The sequence below is a fragment of the Budorcas taxicolor genome, chromosome 18, assembly GCF_023091745.1.
Source record: "Budorcas taxicolor isolate Tak-1 chromosome 18, Takin1.1, whole genome shotgun sequence".
Lineage (NCBI taxonomy): Eukaryota > Metazoa > Chordata > Mammalia > Artiodactyla > Bovidae > Budorcas > Budorcas taxicolor.
In genome coordinates this window covers 4,100,476-4,118,828 of record NC_068927.1, presented here as the reverse complement: position 1 = coordinate 4,118,828, position 18,353 = coordinate 4,100,476, and the positions used below count along the sequence as shown (strand labels likewise).

General features: G+C 44.5%; 1 protein-coding gene across 1 annotated transcript in view; it reads left to right on the top strand.

Moving 5' to 3' along the window:
• The first annotated feature begins 4,432 nt into the window (after positions 1 to 4,432).
• Positions 4,433 to 18,353, top strand: part of WDR59 (WD repeat domain 59) — an 82,192-nt gene continuing 68,271 nt past the window's right edge. The window contains exon 1 of the mRNA XM_052655806.1: positions 4,433 to 4,564. Within this exon, the coding sequence (XP_052511766.1) occupies positions 4,511 to 4,564 (54 nt within the window). The 5' untranslated portion in view covers positions 4,433 to 4,510. The remainder of the gene's footprint in view (positions 4,565 to 18,353) is intronic.

The window sequence follows — 18,353 nt, the reverse complement described above, 5'->3', positions numbered from 1 at the left end:
TAACGGTTTGTCCAAGACCCGAGAGCTGTGACGCGCCAAGGGCTTTAATGTCCTTCGCTCCAAATCTTTGTTGTGACGAGACAAAGAACCGGGGAACATACACTCACGTGAGAGTAGGAAGAAAGTCCAGTGCAGGAGTTTGGAGGCCAGGGCTGGAGGAGATGTTTAAGGCTGGGTGAGTATGTCTGATAGGTGAACGAGAAAGAAAGCAAGGGATTTTAGGGACCACTATTGGTGATTCTGTGTTACGTTCTGGGTGTAATGAATTACAAGCAAGGACCTTGAATTGTTTTAGGAACTGTTTTTGCTTTCATAGAAGACATCCTTTTGATGTAGGCAGCACTGGGGGGAATGACATACACTTTTTGCCTTTATTCATTGGACCAGTTTTCATGGAGTGCCAGGTACTTGCTGTCACCATGCAAGGCTGAACAAAACAGACCTGGTCCCTGTCCTTTGAAAGCTTAAAAATATTCAATAAACAAATAAATATTGAGTTCCAAATTGATGTCTATATTAAAGGAAAGGAAGAAGGCACAGTGTCGTGTGTGTTAATTGCGGAACTGTTTTATGTCTTTGGAACACATCCTGCTTTCACACTTTATGATGCTGAAATACCTTTTAAAATAGAGGACTCTATCAAAAATCCTAAAATTATACTGTAAAGCTCAAATGTTACTGTCTTCAGGATGTTATCCTGTTTGCCCACATTGAGCAGTTTCCAGGCATGAGTTGGTCTTCCTACCCACTGACAAGTCCATCTTCCCATTAAATCCACACTCCAAGAGGGAAAGGAAGCCTTCTCATCTCTATTCATGTCACAACTTGCATGTAGAAATAGCTATAATTTCAACAACAATAAGGATAGCTTACCCTTGAGTATTCACTTTATTCCAGGCCCTGTGCTTGCTTAACTCCTTACCACAACCAAATGAATTTCTTCCTTCTATAGAGAAATTGTCCCAGAGAAAGGCAATGACAAATAATGCTCAAACTACCACACAATTGCACTCATCTCACGCTAGCAAAGTCATGCTCAAAATTCTCCAAGCCAGGCTTCAACAATATGTGAACCACGAACTTCCTGATGTTCAAGCTGGTTTTAGAAAAGGCAGAGGAACCAGAGATCAAATTGCCAACATCTGCTGGATCATCAAAAAAGCAAGAGAGTTCCAGAAAATCATCTATTTCTGCTTTATTGACCATGCCAAAGCCTTTGTCTGTGTGGATCACAATAAACTGTGGAAGATTCTGAAAGAGGTGGGAATACCAGACTATCTGACCTGCCTCTTGAGAAATCTGTATGCAGGTCAGGAAGCAACAGTTAGAACTAGACATGGAACAACAGACTGGTTCCAAATAGGAAAAGGAATACATCAGGGCTATATATTGTCACTGTGCTTATTTAACTTATATTTAAAACACATCATGAGAAATGCTGGGCTGGAGGAAGCACAAGCTGGAATCAAGATTGCTGGGAGAAATATCAATAACCTCATATATGCAGATGACACCACCCTTATGGCAGAAAGTGAAGAAGAACTAAAGAGCCTCTTGATGAAAGTGAAAGAGGAGGGTGAAAAAGTTGGCTTAAAGCTCAACATTCAGAAAGCTAAGATCATGGCATCCGGTGCCATCACTTCATGGCAAATAGATGGGGAAACAATGGAAACAGTGACAGACTTTATTTTTTTGGCTCCAAAATCACTGCAGATGGTGACTGCAGCCATGAAATTAAAAGACGCTTACTCCTTGGAAAGAAAGTTATGACCAACCTAGACAGCATATTAAAAAGCAGAGACATTATTTGTCAACAAAGGTCCGTCTAGTCAAGGCTATGGTTTTTCCAGTGGTCATGTATGGATGTGAGAGTTGGACTATAAAGAAAGCTGAGTGCCGAAGAACTGATGCTTTTGAACTGTGGTGTTGGAGAAGACTCTTGAGAGTCCCTTGAACTGCAAGAAGATCCAACCAGTCCATCCTAAAGGAAATCAGTCCTGAATGTTCATTGGAAGGACTGATGTTGAAGCTAAAACTCCAATACTTTGGCCACCTGATTCAAAGAGCTGACTCATTGGAAAGACTCTGATGCTGGGAATGATTGAAGGCAGGAGGTGAAGAGGGCAACAGAGGTGAGATGGTTGGATGGCATCACCGACTCAATGGACATGAGTTTGAGTCAACTCTGGGAGTTGGTGATGGACACGGAGGCCTGGCGTGCTGCAGTCCATGGGGGTCACAAAGACTCGGACACGACTGAGCGACTAAACTAAACTGAATTGAACTGATGGAGAAATTGAGGCTAAGCCAGTTAAGACCAGGATTTGAAAGACTGAGGCTGAAAAAGAGAACTTAATAACCATTCCCCATGCTAGCACAGCAGTTGTCCAACTTTTGGATCTCAAGACCCCTTTAGACTCCTAAAAATTACTAATGATCCCCCAAAACTTTTATGTGGGCTATATTTAGTACATCAGAAATTAAAACTGAAGACTTAAAAAAATTATTTCATTTAAACATCAATGCATGTTGTTCAGTCGCTCAGTTAATATAAAATATTAACATTACTAACACATTTTGTAAGTGAAAAATAACTTTATTTTCTAAAAAAAGCTTTAGTGAGAAGAGTGGCAGATCTTCTTAATAGCTGGCTTAATAGAAAACCTCTGTATTTTCACATCTGCTTCGTTCAGTGTGTTACAAATATGTGTCATGTACCCTCTGGAAAACTCCACCGAACACTGGTGAAACACAGTAGAAAAGACAAATAACCTCTTAGGATCACTATGAAAACTGGTTTGCCTTCGGAAGCAGACTCCCCCTCCGTCCTTGGATACTTCGGTAGGCACTGCTGTACAGTATGGGCTTCCCTGGTGGTTCAAAGGGTAAAGAATCTGCCTGCAGTGCGGGAGACCTGGGTTCAATCCCTGGGTTGGGAAGATTCCCTGGAGAAGGCAACAGCTACCCACTCCAGAAACGACTTGTGCGTTGGCACTTTTCATTGCCTTTGTGGCAGGCCTCTGAGGAAGAAGTAACCATTGTCACTATTCAGTGGCTAAATTGTATGTCTCTCTTTGGATTCTTTGCGACCCCATGGATGGCAGCACGCCAGGCTCCCCTGTATTTCATTATCTCTCAGTTTCCTCAAACTCATGTCCTTTGTGTTGATGATGCCTCCCAACCATCTCATCCTTCGTCGCCCCCTTCCCCTGCTCCCTCAGTCTTTCTCTGCAGCTGGGTCTGGTAACCACTGGTCTGCACTAATGATTGCAGGGAGAAATATCAATAACCTCAGATATGCAGATGTCACCACCCTTATGGCAGAAAGTGAAGAGGAACTAAAAAGCCTCTTGATGAAAGTGAAAGGGGTGAGTGAAAAAGTTGACTTAAAGCTCAACATTCAGAAAATGAAGATCATGGGATCTGGCCCCATCACTTCATGGGAAATAGATAGGGAAACAGTGGTAACAGTGTCAGACTTTATTTTTTTGGCTCCAAAATCACTGCAGATGGTGATTGCAGCCATGAAATTAAAAGACGCTTACTCCTTGGAAGGAAAGTTATGGCTAACCTAGATAGCATATTCAAAAGCAGAGACGTTACTTTGCCAAGAAAGGTCCGTCTAGTCAAGGCTATGGTTTGTCCTGTGGTCATGTATGGATGTGAGAGTTGAACTGTGAAGAAGGCTGAGAGCTGAAGAATTGATCGTTTTGAACTGTGGCGTTGGAGAAGACTCTTGAGAGTCCCTTGGACTGCAAGGAGATCCAACCAGTCAAGCCTAAGGGAGATCAGTCCTGGGTGTTCATTGGAAGGACTGATGCTGAAGCTGAAACTCCAATACTTTGGTCACCTCATGAGAAGAGTTGTCTCATTTGAAAAGACTCTGATGCTGGGAAGGATTGGGGGCAGGAGCAGAAGGGGACGAACGACAGAGGATGAAATGGCTGGATGGCATCACCGACTGGAGGGACATGAGATTGGGTAAACTCCGGGAGATGGTGATGGACAGGGAGGCCTGGCGTGCTGCGATTCATGGGGTTGCAAAGAGTCGGACACGACTGAGCGACTGAACTGAACTGAAGTGAATGTCCAGCTTTGGTTATCCACGGCCTGGGCCTTGCCAAGGACCCCGGCCAGAGGAGAATATATCCCTCCCCTGCGCCGAGCCCTAACCTGCAAGCTCTGCTCCGGTTGCGGCTCAACCTTGGACTACAACTCCCGGCAGAGGTTGCGGCAGGGGGCATGTCTTCACCGCCCGAGAAGCGAGGGTGGCTGGAGCCGAGTGACGGAAGAGGGGGCGTGCCCGTCTCGGTGACTACACGGTACCGCAATTGGAGGAACCGAGGAGAGGGGGCGTACCCAGTGGTGTGTGAGCCAATGGCGTGTGGCCAGGCGGGCGTGGCGTGGCAGGGCGGACCTGTGGGCTGCGTGTGGCTTACTGAGCCCGGGAACGCGAGTACAGTGGGGTGGGAGCGGGTAGTCCTGCGGCCCCCGCGGCTGGGCGCGGGCGATGGCGGCGCGATGGAGCAGCGAGAACGTGGTGGTGGAATTCCGCGATTCCCAGGTGAGCTGGGGGGCGAGTGGGGCCTTCCGAGCATGCGCCCTTCCTGGTTCCCCTCCCCCACGCGGCCGAGTCTGTCTCGGGGGCGTCGGGGCGACCCCCGGCCCGGCTGCGGTGGTGGGCAAGAGGGTGGCCAGGTGCTGTCAGACCCCAGCGGGCGAGGGGAGCTTGGATGACCGTTGGGGGTGGTTGGGGCTGCCATTGGCGAAGTTTCGGGGTTCCCCTCATGGATACAGGGAGTGGGGTCTGCCTGGGGATATCTAAGTGCAGAGATTGAGAGTTTGTGAGCGCTGAGCGGAGGCTTCCCAGGACCAGGGTGGTGAGCGAGGGGGTGTTTGCAGTCCCTGCCCCTGGTGATTTTGGGCTTGTCACAGAACTTGTCTGAGCCTCAGATGCATGGATTTCCCAGCCTCACGGGACTTTGGAGTGGATTCGATTAAAAACAACAACAGCAAAACTGCATGCAAAGTGTCTGTTTCAGCGTCTAAGCTTCTAAGTGTTCCCTGATTCTAGAATAGTGAAAAACATCCTACAGCGAATAGGAGTATGCACTGCATGTATTAACACGGGTTCGAATCCCGCCTCAGCTCTTAGCCTGTCCTCACCCTCTGCTCATGTTTTCTTACCTGTAAGAGGTATGAATCGTGCCTACCTTGTAGGGTTGGTTTGAGAATTTTATGAGGTCATACATTTAAAATGTGTGGCACAGTGCTGGACACATGGTGAACCTAAAGGAAAGCTCCAACTTACTAGAAATTTTTACCAGCTTTCTATTTCATTTCTTCCATATGCCGGGCCTTGTGCTAAGTGATTTATCTACATTTGGTTTTAATAATGTGTGAAAAATCAAGGTAAGTAGATATTACTCCTTTTTTTTCCCACTGGGAAAGCTGTTCCCCATTTGGCTGATTCCAAATGACTTGGCTACGGCTTCTCATTATGTGATCCCACTGGGATTTGAGTGCAGGCATCTGGCCCCAGGGCCTTGTTGGGCTCATTACACCACCCTGCTTCATACTGTATGAGTTTATTATACAGTCATTCCATGAGAAATATCATGCCCCCCGACCCAGCACCTAGGACACTGTCTTGGTGTTTCTCTTCTTTCATCGCACACATATTTATTGAATACCTTCTCTGTGCCTGGCTTTCATGCACTCACTTGTTCAGTAAAGGTTCACTGAACTTTTGCTAGGTGCATGCTGTGCCAGGCACTGTCTTGGTGCCAAGGTGATCTTTACTGAAGGCGAATCTGGATTTATGATAAGGGGATGATGTGGTTCCTTCTTTCTAAAACCCCCTCCTTCTTTTGCCCTGAAGATGAAGGAGTGGAGAACCTCCCACCAGTTTGCTCTGTGGTGCCCTTGATACACAGCAACCATGGGGAATTTGAGCAACCAATTTGGATTAAAGTATCCTAAAAGCACTTTGCACTGTCAGCATGATGTCTCTGGAAGGAAGGAAGGTGCCAGACTCCCAGGGAAAAAGAACCGTATTCCTGTTACCCTTCTTGTTAATTGCTTTCTCTGGGAACTAAGAACAAAGTCATGTGTCCTACCTCTGAGCCTGCTAATTTGGAAGCTACTAATCTGCAAACCCTTTAATTTTCACAGAAACCCAGGTAGTCTCACCCCTACTTCTCTGTAGAGATGTAATTGGAAAGACCTGCAGAGAGGGTGCTGACACAGATATTAGGATGCTATGAAGTTGTATTGAATAATTAAACCTAAACAGCAGTTGTCATAGTCAGAGAACAAAGTCAATGGAGTAATCTAACTGCCTTGCGGGAGTTTCTGTTTTTCTATTTGATTTTTCTGTTCATCTGGAAGGGTGTGTCTTATTGTGAGTTAGCATGGTTTTGTGATTGATTTGGTGGTCTTTGGGAGGGATAGGGACCTACTGGGACCCATTTGATTAACTGTTTCATTAATGTAGAAAAGAAAAAGTTAAAACTCTTAATATTGCTTTTCTGAAGAGCAGAACAATAAACCTTTCCAAACATTCCACCACTTTAAAAAATCATAAAAAAGATCTAAAGCTCTTAAGGACTTTACTGGTGGTCCACTGGTTAAGAATCTGCCTTATAATTCGGGGGACATGGGTTCAGTCCCTGGTCTGGGAACTGGGATCCCACATGTCATGGGGTGACTAAAGCTGCGTGCCACAACCCAAAGCCAGTGGAGAGCCAGCATGCAGCAGCTGAGACTGGATGCAGCCAAGTTTGTAGATTTTTCAGAGAAAAACCCTAGTCTGAAAGGTGAGACTCTTTTTACATTTTATATGTGTTGTTTATAAAACAGATGTTACTTTCACTGATTACTAGTGAGGAACCTGTGCTGCTTGGCATCCACTCTGAAGTAGTCGCTAGAATCAATGAGATCAATGAGTGTAAACACTAAGAAAACTTAGTTTTCTGGAGGAACGCTATCTGCTAGAACTTTCTGAGATGACGGACATATGGCTCTTCAACAATTTAAATGGGTCTAGTGTGACGGAGATGTTGTATTTTAAAATTTAATTAGATTTTAATTAATTGCCATTAAATAGCCACTTGTGGCTAGTGGCTCTGGTATGGGAAGGTGCAATTCAGGGAACTAGGAAGATGGAGATTAGTTTCTACTCTCAACGAGGGGGAGTTGGTGGACTGTGAAGGTAAGGATCTCTTAATTCAACAATTAAGTACAAAAATACCAAAGAGCATGACTTTTGTGACGAAGGTAAGAAGGGCAGACTCATAGCAGCTGTCTCCTTAATGTCTCCACTTGGGCATTTGCAAAATGCTCAAACTTTCCCTGCACCCCAGCTTCTTGCCCCCTTCCAGTCCACTCTCCACACAAAGTGATTTAAAAGAAGTACAGATTTATTCAGGTACACTTAATGTTCAATAAAAATTCACCCTTTTGAACTTTCCGGGTGGTGCAGTGGATGAGAATCTGCCTGCCGATGCAGGGGATGTGATTCAATTGCTGGTCCCTGAAGATTCCAGGTGCCTTGGAGCAACTAAGCCTGTGCACCACAACCGCTGAAGCCAGCGTGTCCTAGGGCCTGCGATTGGCTACAGGAGAAGCCACTGCAGTGAGAAGCCCGTGCAAAACAACGAAGACCCAGCAGCATCTTAAAAAAAAAAAATTTGCTGTCTGTGGTGTTTTGTTATGCTATGCTATGCTGTGCTAAGACGCTTCAGTCGTGTCCGACTCTGTGCGACCCCAGAGACGGCAGCCCACCAGGCTCCTCCGTCCATGGGATTTTCCAGGCAAGAGTACTGGAGTGGGGTGCCATTGCCTTCTCCGGTTTTGTTATAGCAGCTTGAATGGACTGATAATCAGAGAACAAAACAAGCAAAACAGTCCCCACCCACATCATGCTTTCATCTCTACATCTGATTTTCACTTATCTAGTGCATATGAAATGGCCCATTATTTGGGAGTTTATGTTTCCCTGATTACAGTGAAGATGAATATCTTTTCACATTTTTTTTCCCCTGTCAAATGCTTGTTTATGTCTTATACCCCTTTTTTAAAACTGAGTTGTCTCGTTCCATAGATTGTAAACATTTTTCTGAATTTTAATCCTGTATTTAGTTAGGTAAGTTGCAAATATGTTCTTCCAGGTTGTGGCTTGCCTTTTCATTGTTCCAATGATATTTTTAGATGGACAGAAGTTTAAGCTTAGTGCAATTGAATTTATGGATTGTACATTTTCAGTCTTCTTAAGAAAAATCCATATCCTAGGTTCATACAGATTTTCTTCATAATTTTTCATTTTTTTTCTTTTCTTGCTACTTTAAAATTGAGGAGGCATCTCAGGAGAAAGCATGCTCTCTGCTGCCCCTGGTGGTTGATGACTTATTAGTCTCAGCATTACTAAAACTGTTCTAGACAGATGAAGACTTGACGACTGGTTTTCGCTCTAAAATAAACAAAAAACAAAAAAGAATTCAGCAAATTCTTTAGCTAAGGAGAAAATTATGAATAATTTATAGTCAATACATTTATGTCGAGCAATCCAGCTTTGATCCCTGCTTTTCGAGATTCTAGGGGACTTCCCTCGTGGCTCCAGACGGTAAAGCGTCTGCCTATAGTGTGGGAGACCCAGGTTAAATCCCCGGGTCGGGAAGATCCCCTGGAGAAGGAAATGGCAACCCACTCCAGTATTCTTGCCTGGAAAATCCCATGGGCGGAGGAGCTTGGTAGACTACAGTCTCAGTCTGTGGGGTCGCGAAGAGTCGGACATGACTGAGCGACTTCACTTTACCTTTTTAGATTTCCTTTTTGAGAACTACAGGGATGGAGGGAAATGGTAGGACTAGTTTTGGTGGAAGTGACTATTATGATGTGAATGCTGCAGGTTGTTTTCTAGAAAACTTGATATAAAAATGCAGTGGATAGGAGTCTGCCGGCCAGTGCAGGGGACATGGGTTCTATCCATGGTCTGGGAAGATTCCACATGCTGTGGAGCAGCTAAGCCTGTGTGCAACAGCTATTGAGCCTGTGCTCCAGAGCCTGCAAGTCACAACTGCTGAGCCTGTGCGCTGTGACTACTGAAGCCCGCCCTAGAGGCTGTGCTCCGCAGCCAGAGGAGCTACCAAGATGAGAAGACTGAGCGCCGCGGCTGAGAGGAGTCCCCGCCCACCACAACTAGAGAAAGCCCGCCGGCAGCAGTGAAGGCCTAGCCCGGCCAAAAATAAATAAATAAATAATTTAAAATGCTGTGAGGAAAGAGGGAAGAGCATAGTAGAGCAGAGAGGGTTTGGAGCTAGAGGCTCGGTGTTAGGATCCAGGTTAGGCCACTTATTTGCTGTGTGATCTTAGGCAACTTACTCCCTTTCTAGGCTTCACTTTCTTCATTCACTAAACTGCAGTTAACAGTACCTACCTGTGTCCAGGATTCCCCAGACCAGTCCCAAGTTTTACTGGGAGGATTCACACTTGTATTTGCAGTTATGATTTATCGGAGCAAAAGACACACAGCAACATCTCAGGGAAGAAGCGTGAAGCCTGGAGGAAACAGGGCATGAGCTTTTGAGTCATCTCCCCATGGGGTTGCTCAGGACATGCATAATTCCTCCAGCATCGAATTTTGACACCCATGTAATGATGTCTACCAGGGAAGCTCCCTTGGGACACAGTGGCCAAGGTTTTTCTTTGGAGCTGGTCATATAGGAACCTTCTGGCTAGCACAGACCAAAATTCTGCATTCTCTGAAGCACAACAATGGCTCTGCCTACACCATGTTGTTTGTACATATAGTTTAGACACAGCAAGCTCTTCTTATCAATTAGGGAATATGAGAACGCCCCACCCCAACACCACCACCTCAGGTCCGAGATATCAGTCAGGAGTCAGCCTTGTAAGCCAGCCTTTGTAAGGTTAGCACTCTCATGCCTGCTGGTAACTCTTTTCTCCAACTACCGAGTTCCCTGTGGATTAAATGAGATAATTCAGATGCTTATATCTTTCCTTTTCTCCTTTGCTTTTCGCCTCTCTTCTTTTCACAGCTATTTTTAAGGCCTCCCCAGATAGCCATTTTGCTTTTTTGCATTTCTTTTCCATGGGGATGGTCTTGATCCCTGTCTCCTGTACAATGTCACGAACCTCATTCCATAGTTCATCAGGCACTCTATCTATCAGATCTAGGCCCTTGAATCTATTTCTCACTTCCACTGTATAATCATAAGGGATTTGATTTAGGTCATACCTGAATAGTCTAGCGGTTCTCCCTACTTTCTTCAATTTCAGTCTGAATTTGGTAATAAGGAGTTCATGATCTGAGCCACAGTCAGCTCCTGGTCTTGTTTTTGTTGACTGTATAGAGCTTCTCCATCTTTGGCTGCAAAGAATATAATCAATCTGATTTCGGTGTTGACCATCTGGTGATGTCCATGTGCAGAGTCTTCTCTTGTGTTGTTGGAAGAGGGTGTTTGCTATGACCAGTGCATTTTCTTGGCAAAACTCTGTTAGTCTTTGCCCTGCTTCATTCCACATTCCAAGGCCAAATTTGCCTGTTACTCCGGGTGTTTCTTGATTTCCTACTTTTGCATTCCAGTCCCCTATAATGAAAAGGACATCTTATTTGGGTGTTAGTTCTAAAAGGTCTTGTAGGTCTTCATAGAACCATTCAACTTCAGCTTCTTCAGCATTACTGGTTGGGCATAGACTTGGATAACTGTGATATTGAATGGTTTGCCTTGGAGACGAACAGAGATCATTCTGTCGTTTTTGAGATTGCATCCAAGTACTGCATTTCGGACTCTTTTGTTGACCATGATGGCTACTCCATTTCTTCTGAGGGATTCCTGCCCGCAGTAGTAGATATAATGGTCATCTGAGTTAAATTCACCCACGCCAGTCCAGTTTAGTTCGCTGATTCCTAGAATGTCGACGTTCACCCTTGCCATCTCTTGTTTGACCACTTCCAGTTTGCCTTGATTCATGGACCTGACATTCCAGGTTCCTATGCAATATTGCTCTTTACAGCATCGGATCTTACTTCTGTCACCAGTCACATCCACAGCTGGGTATTGTTTTTGCTTTGGCTCCATCCCTTCATTCTTTCTGGAGTTATTTCTCCACTGATCTCCAGTAGCGTATTGGGCACCTACTGACCTGGGGAGTTCCTCTTTCAGTATCCTATCATTTTGCCTTTTCATAGTGTTCATGGGGTTCTCAAGGCAAGAATACTGAAGTGGCTTGCCATTCCCTTCTCCAGTGGACCACATTCTGTTAAGAAGAGATAAGAAAGCCTTCTTCAGTGATCAATGCAAAGAAATAGAGGAAACAACAGAATGGGAAAGACTAGAGATCTCTTCAAGAAAATTAGAGATACCAAGGGAACATTTCATGCAAAGATGGGCTTGATAAAGGACAGAAATGGTATAGACCTAACAGAAGCAGAAGATATTAAGAAGAGGTGGCAAGAATACACAGAAGAACTGTACAAAAAAGATCTTCACGACCCAGATAATCATGATGATGTGATCACTAATCTAGAGTCAGACATCTTGGAATATGAAGTCAAGTGGACCTTAGAAAGCATCACTACGAACAAAGCTAGTGGAGGTGATGGACTTCCAGTTGAGCTGTTTCAAATCCTGAAAGATGATGCTGTGAAAGTGCTGCTCTCAATATGCCAGCAAATTTGGAAAACTCAGCAGTGGCCACAGGACTGGAAAAGGTCAGTTTTCATTCCAATCCCTAAGAAAGGCAATGCCAAAGAATGCTCAAACTACTGCACAATTGCACTCATCTCACGCTAGCAAAGTCATGCTCAAAATTCTCCAAGCCAGGCTTCAGCAATATGTGAACTATGAACTTCCTAATGTTCAAGCTGGTTTTAGAAAAGGCAGAGGAACCAGAGATCAAATTGCCAACATCCGCTGGATCATGGAAGAAGCAAGAGATTTCCAGAAAAACATCTATTTCTGCTTTATTGACTATGCCAAAGCCTTTGACTGTGTGGATCACAATCAACTGTGGAAAATTCTGAAAGAGATGGGAATACCAGATCACCTGACCTCCCTTTTGAGAAACCTGTATGCAGGTCAAGAAGCAATGGTTAGCACTGGACATGGAACAACAGACTGGTTCCAAATAGGAAAAGGAGTACGTCAAGGCTGTATATTGTCACCCTGCTTATTTAACTTAAATGCAGAGTACATCATGAGAAACGCTGGGCTGGAAGAAACACAAGCTGGAATCAAGATTGCCGGGAAAAATATCAATAACCTCAGATATGCAGATGACACCACCCTTATGGCAGAAAGTGAAGAGGAGCTAAAAAGCCTCGATTAAAATGAAAGTGGAGAGTGAAAAAATTGGCTTAAAGCTCAACATTCAGAAAACGAAGATCATGGCATCCGGTGCCATCACTTCATGGGAAATAGATGGGGAAACAGTGGAAACACTGTCAGACTTTATTTTGGGGGGCTCCAAAATCACTGCAGATGGTGACTGCAGCCATGAAATTAAAAGACGCTTACTCCTTGGAAGAAAAGTTACGACCAACCTAGATAGTATATTCAAAAGCAGAGACATTACTTTACCGACTAAGGTCCGTCTAGTCAAGGCTATGGTTTTTCCAGTGGTCATGTATGGATGTGAAAGTTAGACTGTGAAGAAAGCTGAGTGCCAAAGAATTGATGCTTTTGAACTGTGGTGTTGGAGAAGACTCTTGAGAGTGCCTTGGACTGCAAGGAGATCCAACCAGTCCATTCTGAAGGAGATCAACCCTGGGGTTTCTTTGGAAGGAATGATGCTAAAGCTGAAGCTCCAGTACTTTGACCACCTCATGCGAAGAGTTGACTCATTGGTAAGACTCAGATGCTGGGAGGGATTGGGGGCAAGAGGAGAAGGGGACGACCGAGGATGAGATGGCTGGATGGCATCGCGGACTCGATGGACGTGAGTCTGAATGAACTCCGGGAGGTGGTGATGGACAGGGAGGCCTGGCGTGCTGCAATTCATAGGGTCGCAAAGAGTTGGACACGACTGAGCGACTGAACTGAACTGAACTGAACTGAAAATGAGATAATTGCGCAGATCCCTTAGCAGGGGTCAGTGTCCATTAAATGCTTGATGCATGTTCATTACAATGTTGATATTAGAAAAGTTGCCTGAGGAAGCAGCAGTCTTGGCCAGACTCATGGAACTAAGAGGACCTTTGGGAGTCATCGCATCTCTCCTCTTATTTTACAAGTAAGGAACCTGAGACTCAGAAAGTTTAGGTGACTTTCCTTGTGAAACCAGTTTGTACCATTTGAGTTTTTGGGGAAGTGAGGATGTTCTCATTTTAAAGGGAGAGACTTCACTTCAACAACCTAAGTGTCCAGCAACAGATGAAGGGGTTGAGAATTCATGGTACATCTATACCACAGAATATTACTCAGCCATAAAATGGAATGCAATTGGGTCATGTGTAGAGACTTGGATGGATCTAGAGTCTCATACAGGGTGAAGTAAGGCAGAGAAAAACAAACATTGTACATTAATGCATATATGTGGAATCTTGAAAAGTGGTACAGATACGTCTACGTTGAGGGCAGGAATAGAGACACAGATGTCAAGTGGACATGGGGACACAGGGGAAGGGGAGGGTGGGATGAATTGGGAGATTAGAAATTAACTTGTGTACACTAATGGGTAAAATAGATAGCTAGTGGGAACTGCTGTAAGGCACAAGGAGCTCAGCTTAGGGCTTTGTGATGACTTAGATGGGTGCGATGGGGGTGGTGGTGGGAGGAAGTCCAAGAGGGAGAAGATATATATGTATGCTGCTGCTGCTAAATCGCTTCAGTCGTGTCCAACTCTGTGCGACCCCATGGACAGCAGCCCACCAGGCTCCTCTGTCCACAGAATTCTTCAGGCAAGAATACTGGAATGGGTTGCCATTTCCTTCTCCCATATATATGTCTATATGTGTACATATAGCCGGGGCTTCCCAGGTGTCTCATTGGGTAAAGAATCTGCCTGCAGTGCAGGAGACTCCTGTTCCATTCGTGGGTTGAGAAGATCCCCTGCAGGAGGGCATGGCAGCCCACTCCAGTATTCTTGCCTGGAGAATCCCATGGACAGAGGAGCCTGGCGGGCTACCGTCCATAAAGTTGCAGAGTCGGACAAGACTGAAGCGACCTAGCCCACAGGCACATACATAATAGCTGATTCACTTTGTTGTCCAGTGGTGGCTATCACAACACAACATTGTGAAGCGATTATACACCAGTAAGAAATAATAGATAAAGAGGGAGACTTCCAAGAAAGGCTCATTGTGCTCAGTGTGTAAGCAGACCTTTGATAGATAACCTCTCCTGAGCCTTGGGCAGGGTGGTTTGAAAGGAGGCTTGGCAACAGTGTAACAGCTCTAACTTAAAGCATGGGATCTGTCATGTTAAATGCTCTGATCCTTTTCTATCAGTGGGTTTCAGTTTGTGGGATTATTCTATGGAGTCTGGTAATGCATACATCACAGTCTGTGCTCAGGCACCTGACATCCTGATCTTAGGGGAACTGACCTAGCTCTGATTTGCATTGACTGAATGCTTCCACTTTGCATCATTTAGAAGGATGGCAAGCAAAACATTTCTGTTTTTTGGACAGCTCTTTGTAATTCAGCTGGGATCTAAAGAGGAAGAGCTGCTTTCTTTCCTAGTCCCTTTAAAGAAACCAACCCTAGCTTTTGTTCTGCAGGTAGCAGAGGCCTCTAGGGAGGCTTTCCTTTGTATCCAATCAAGACAGATAATCCTATGAATCTGTATTACAGATTCTTCCCAGAGATCAACTTTCTAACACAACCTTGTGTTTGTACCTAAATTTAACTGTAAACCCAAAGTGGATGTGTAATGCAATTCATTTCCAAATTCAGTGTCATTTGACTATTATAGTCTCACACCTGTTATTTTTTAAAAGATGAAAGTGTTTTACCATAGCATTTTTTGGGTAACAGTTTTATTGAAATATTTTTCACATCTCATACGATTTACCTGTTTAAAATATATACAATTCAGTCGGTTCTAGTATATTCACAAAGTGTGTAACTCTGACCACAGCAATTTTTTTTTTATTTTTTTAACCACAGTAATTTTTAGAACATCTTTGTCACCCCAAGAAGAAACCCTGTACCCTTTAGCCATCAGCCCCCCAGTACCCTGATACCCCAGCTCTAGGCAGCAGCGACTAATCTAATTTCTGTTTGTATAGATTTGCCTATTCTGAGGATTTCATACAAATGGAATTATACAATATGTGACATGCCATTGTATAGATGTACCAGATTTTATTTATCCGTTCATCAGTTGTTGGACGTTGGGGTTGTTTCCACTTTTTGGCTATTATGAATAATGCTGCCATGAACACTTATGTACAAGTTTTTGTATAGCATAAGCTTTTATAAGACCTGTGTTGTCTATAGTAGCTAGCATTTATGGAGTATATACCATGGACCAGGCATTGTGCTAGCAAATTGATTTTTACCTTCAAGAAATTGCAGTGTGATGGTGGAGACCTATCAGCAAGTAGATCCTTACTGTAAAGTATGGTAAGTGCTGTGTAGGGACTTCCCGGCAGTCCAGTGGTTAGGACTCCATTGCTTCCACTGCAGGTGGCGCGGGTTCGATCCCTGGTCAGGGAGTTAAGATCCCGCGTGATAGGTGACACAGCCCAAAGCAAAAACAAAGCCTTATAAAGGTGAGCCTTGGGTACTGTGATAGCATAGGTGGGGCACTGACTGTGTGCAAGCGGATTGGAATAAATTAAAAGAGTCAGAACAGGAAGGAATGGGCCAGGTGAAGACTGGAGAGAAGGGTCTTCAAGGCAGAGGAAGCAGCTGGTGTGAGGCCAGAAGAGGAGAGAGTGCTTGCCTGAGTTTGAGGACCTGGAAGGAATTCTGAAGAATTCCTGGAGCAAATGGCTGGAGTGTTGGGATGGAGTTGGGAGGGAGAGGCGTGAGATGGGCGGAAGGAGGAGCAGAATAGCGGTCTCAAGTGACCTTTAATGTCATGCCCAGGCTGTGAGCAGAGTGGAAAGAGAAGAGGCTTGGAAGGAGGCCTTGAAAAGATAGTAGGGCTTTTTATTGTAAAATACTGCACATAAATAATGTAAGAATGTAGGCTCATTTAGAGGAATAAAAATCTCATAAAAATCTCTACCATCGAAACATTTTCATATACTTTTTTTCAGTGTTATTCAGGCTAAATAGCCGATTTAAATTTTAGTTCATAGTAGGGAATGAAATATCACTTTCCCTCTGTAAGTAAAGTGCAAGCCTTTACTCGCGCGGTTTACTTTACAGCAAGCCCTGTTCACAGGCTGGTGGGAGTCCTCTCTCCTCGTTGTGGGGCTCCCTTCCTCTCTTGCAGTGGTATCGCGTAAGAGCCCCAGGCTCCTCACCCTCTGACATCCAGACTTAGCATCTCTTAGCCGTTCCCCATCGAGAAAACTGAGGGTGCTGAGGCCTTCCCGGGGGCTCCTGTCCTGGATAAACACCACCTTTTACTGATCAGTTTATTTCACATCCTGTCTTAAAGCACTTCTCTGCCTCCATTTCCCCCTTTGGAGCAGCCTAGCATAACCCTCCTTCATGTGCTCCTGCAAACATAACGTTGGCCTCTTTTTTGTGGGGGTGGGTAGGGGTAGGGAAGTGTAAGTTAGGTGTGGGTTTTTTTTTTGTTTTACTTCTTAAAAAATAACTTACTCTGACGAGGAGATATGGTGAGTTATGATATTCTAATTGTAGGCTAGGTGCCTGCATTTTTCTGTGGCAGCCCTTAATGCTTCTGGAATATTCCATTGTATAGATATCTGTAATTTACTTATAGATAACATGAATCCAACAACTTTGGGTATAAACGTTTTGCTGTATTTTGAATAAATTCCGGAGGTGAAATTACTGAGTCAGAGGACATGACTTTTTTTTTTGGTATTATTACCAAATTATCATTTATTGTCTCTGTACCACAAATTTAGCAGTTTGAAGTGGCATCCATTTGTTAGCTTACAGTACTGTAAGTCACAAAGAGTTGGACATGACTGAGCTCACTTGTGTGTGCAGGCGTGCACACACACATACTCTGTAGGTCAGAAGTCCAGGCTGCTTTCTCTGTTTGGTGTCTCATAGGCTGAAAGCCAGCCATCACTTTACTGTGTCCTCATCTGGGAGCTCCCCAGATGACTTGGAAGAATCTGCTAACAAGCTCATTCAGGTGGTTGGAAGAATTCAGTTCCTGGGGGTTATGGGGCTGAGGTCCCTGTTTTTTGCCAATTGTTATTTAGGGATCACTCTCGGCTTCTGCCATGTGGTCTGCCCATCTTCATAGCCGGCAGCAGAGTCTTCTCCGTGTTAAATCCCTCATCCTCCAAATCTCTGACTTCCTCTGGCTCTGACCTCTGGACCTGCCTTTAAAGGGCTGATGTGGAGGTCTCTCTAGCTCTGTCTGCTCCTCCAATAACTGTTTCATCATCCCAGATGGAAACTATGTACTCACTAAGCCGAATCACCTCACTCCCAGCCCCCTAGTCCCTGGCTGCCTCTGTTGTACTCTCTGGACACCTCATATAAGTGGAATTATGCAGTATTTACCCTTTGTTTTCTGATTTATTTCACTTAGTGTAATGTTTTCAAGGTTCATTCACACTGTAGCATGTATGCCACTGTGTGTGTATACCATGCTCTGTTTGTCCATTCATCAGCTGATGGGCATTTGGGTTATTGGGGTTGTTTCAGGTCTCTTTTATCTTAGGGTGAACTGATGTGGGTCCTTAATACACCTCAAAGTGCTTTTACTAGATTAGTACCTAGACTAACAGGGAGAATGTGTGTGAATAGCAAGGGCCCAGAATCTTGGAGCCACCCTAGGATTCTTGCTACCACACACCCTCTAGAAAGATGGCACTGCTCCTGGTTGCAGGTACCATCTTGCCCTCTTTTCATGTCCTTAGTGTATAAATTGTCCAGAAGAGTTCTGGAAATGGCATTTCATTTCAGAGCCTGTCTTTGCAGCTTGGCATTTCTCTGCTCACGACGCCAGTGAAATGAAGAATGCGTAATAATCCCCTTCTCAGCCCCCATGAAAACACTCTGACATCTTGTCCCTAATATTACAAGTTTCTTGGGGGTATATGAGTGAGAAACCCATTAAGAAGACCAATGAAAGTGAGGAAGAGAATTTCTGTTTACCATTTGTGATTTGTGAGTGTAGCAGGATGTACAAAATGCATTCTCTCTGGACTGTCTCTTGGAAAGAGCTTAGAGCACTTAATAAGCAAACAGCAGCACAGACTGTTTCAGATAATGCCCTGGGAAT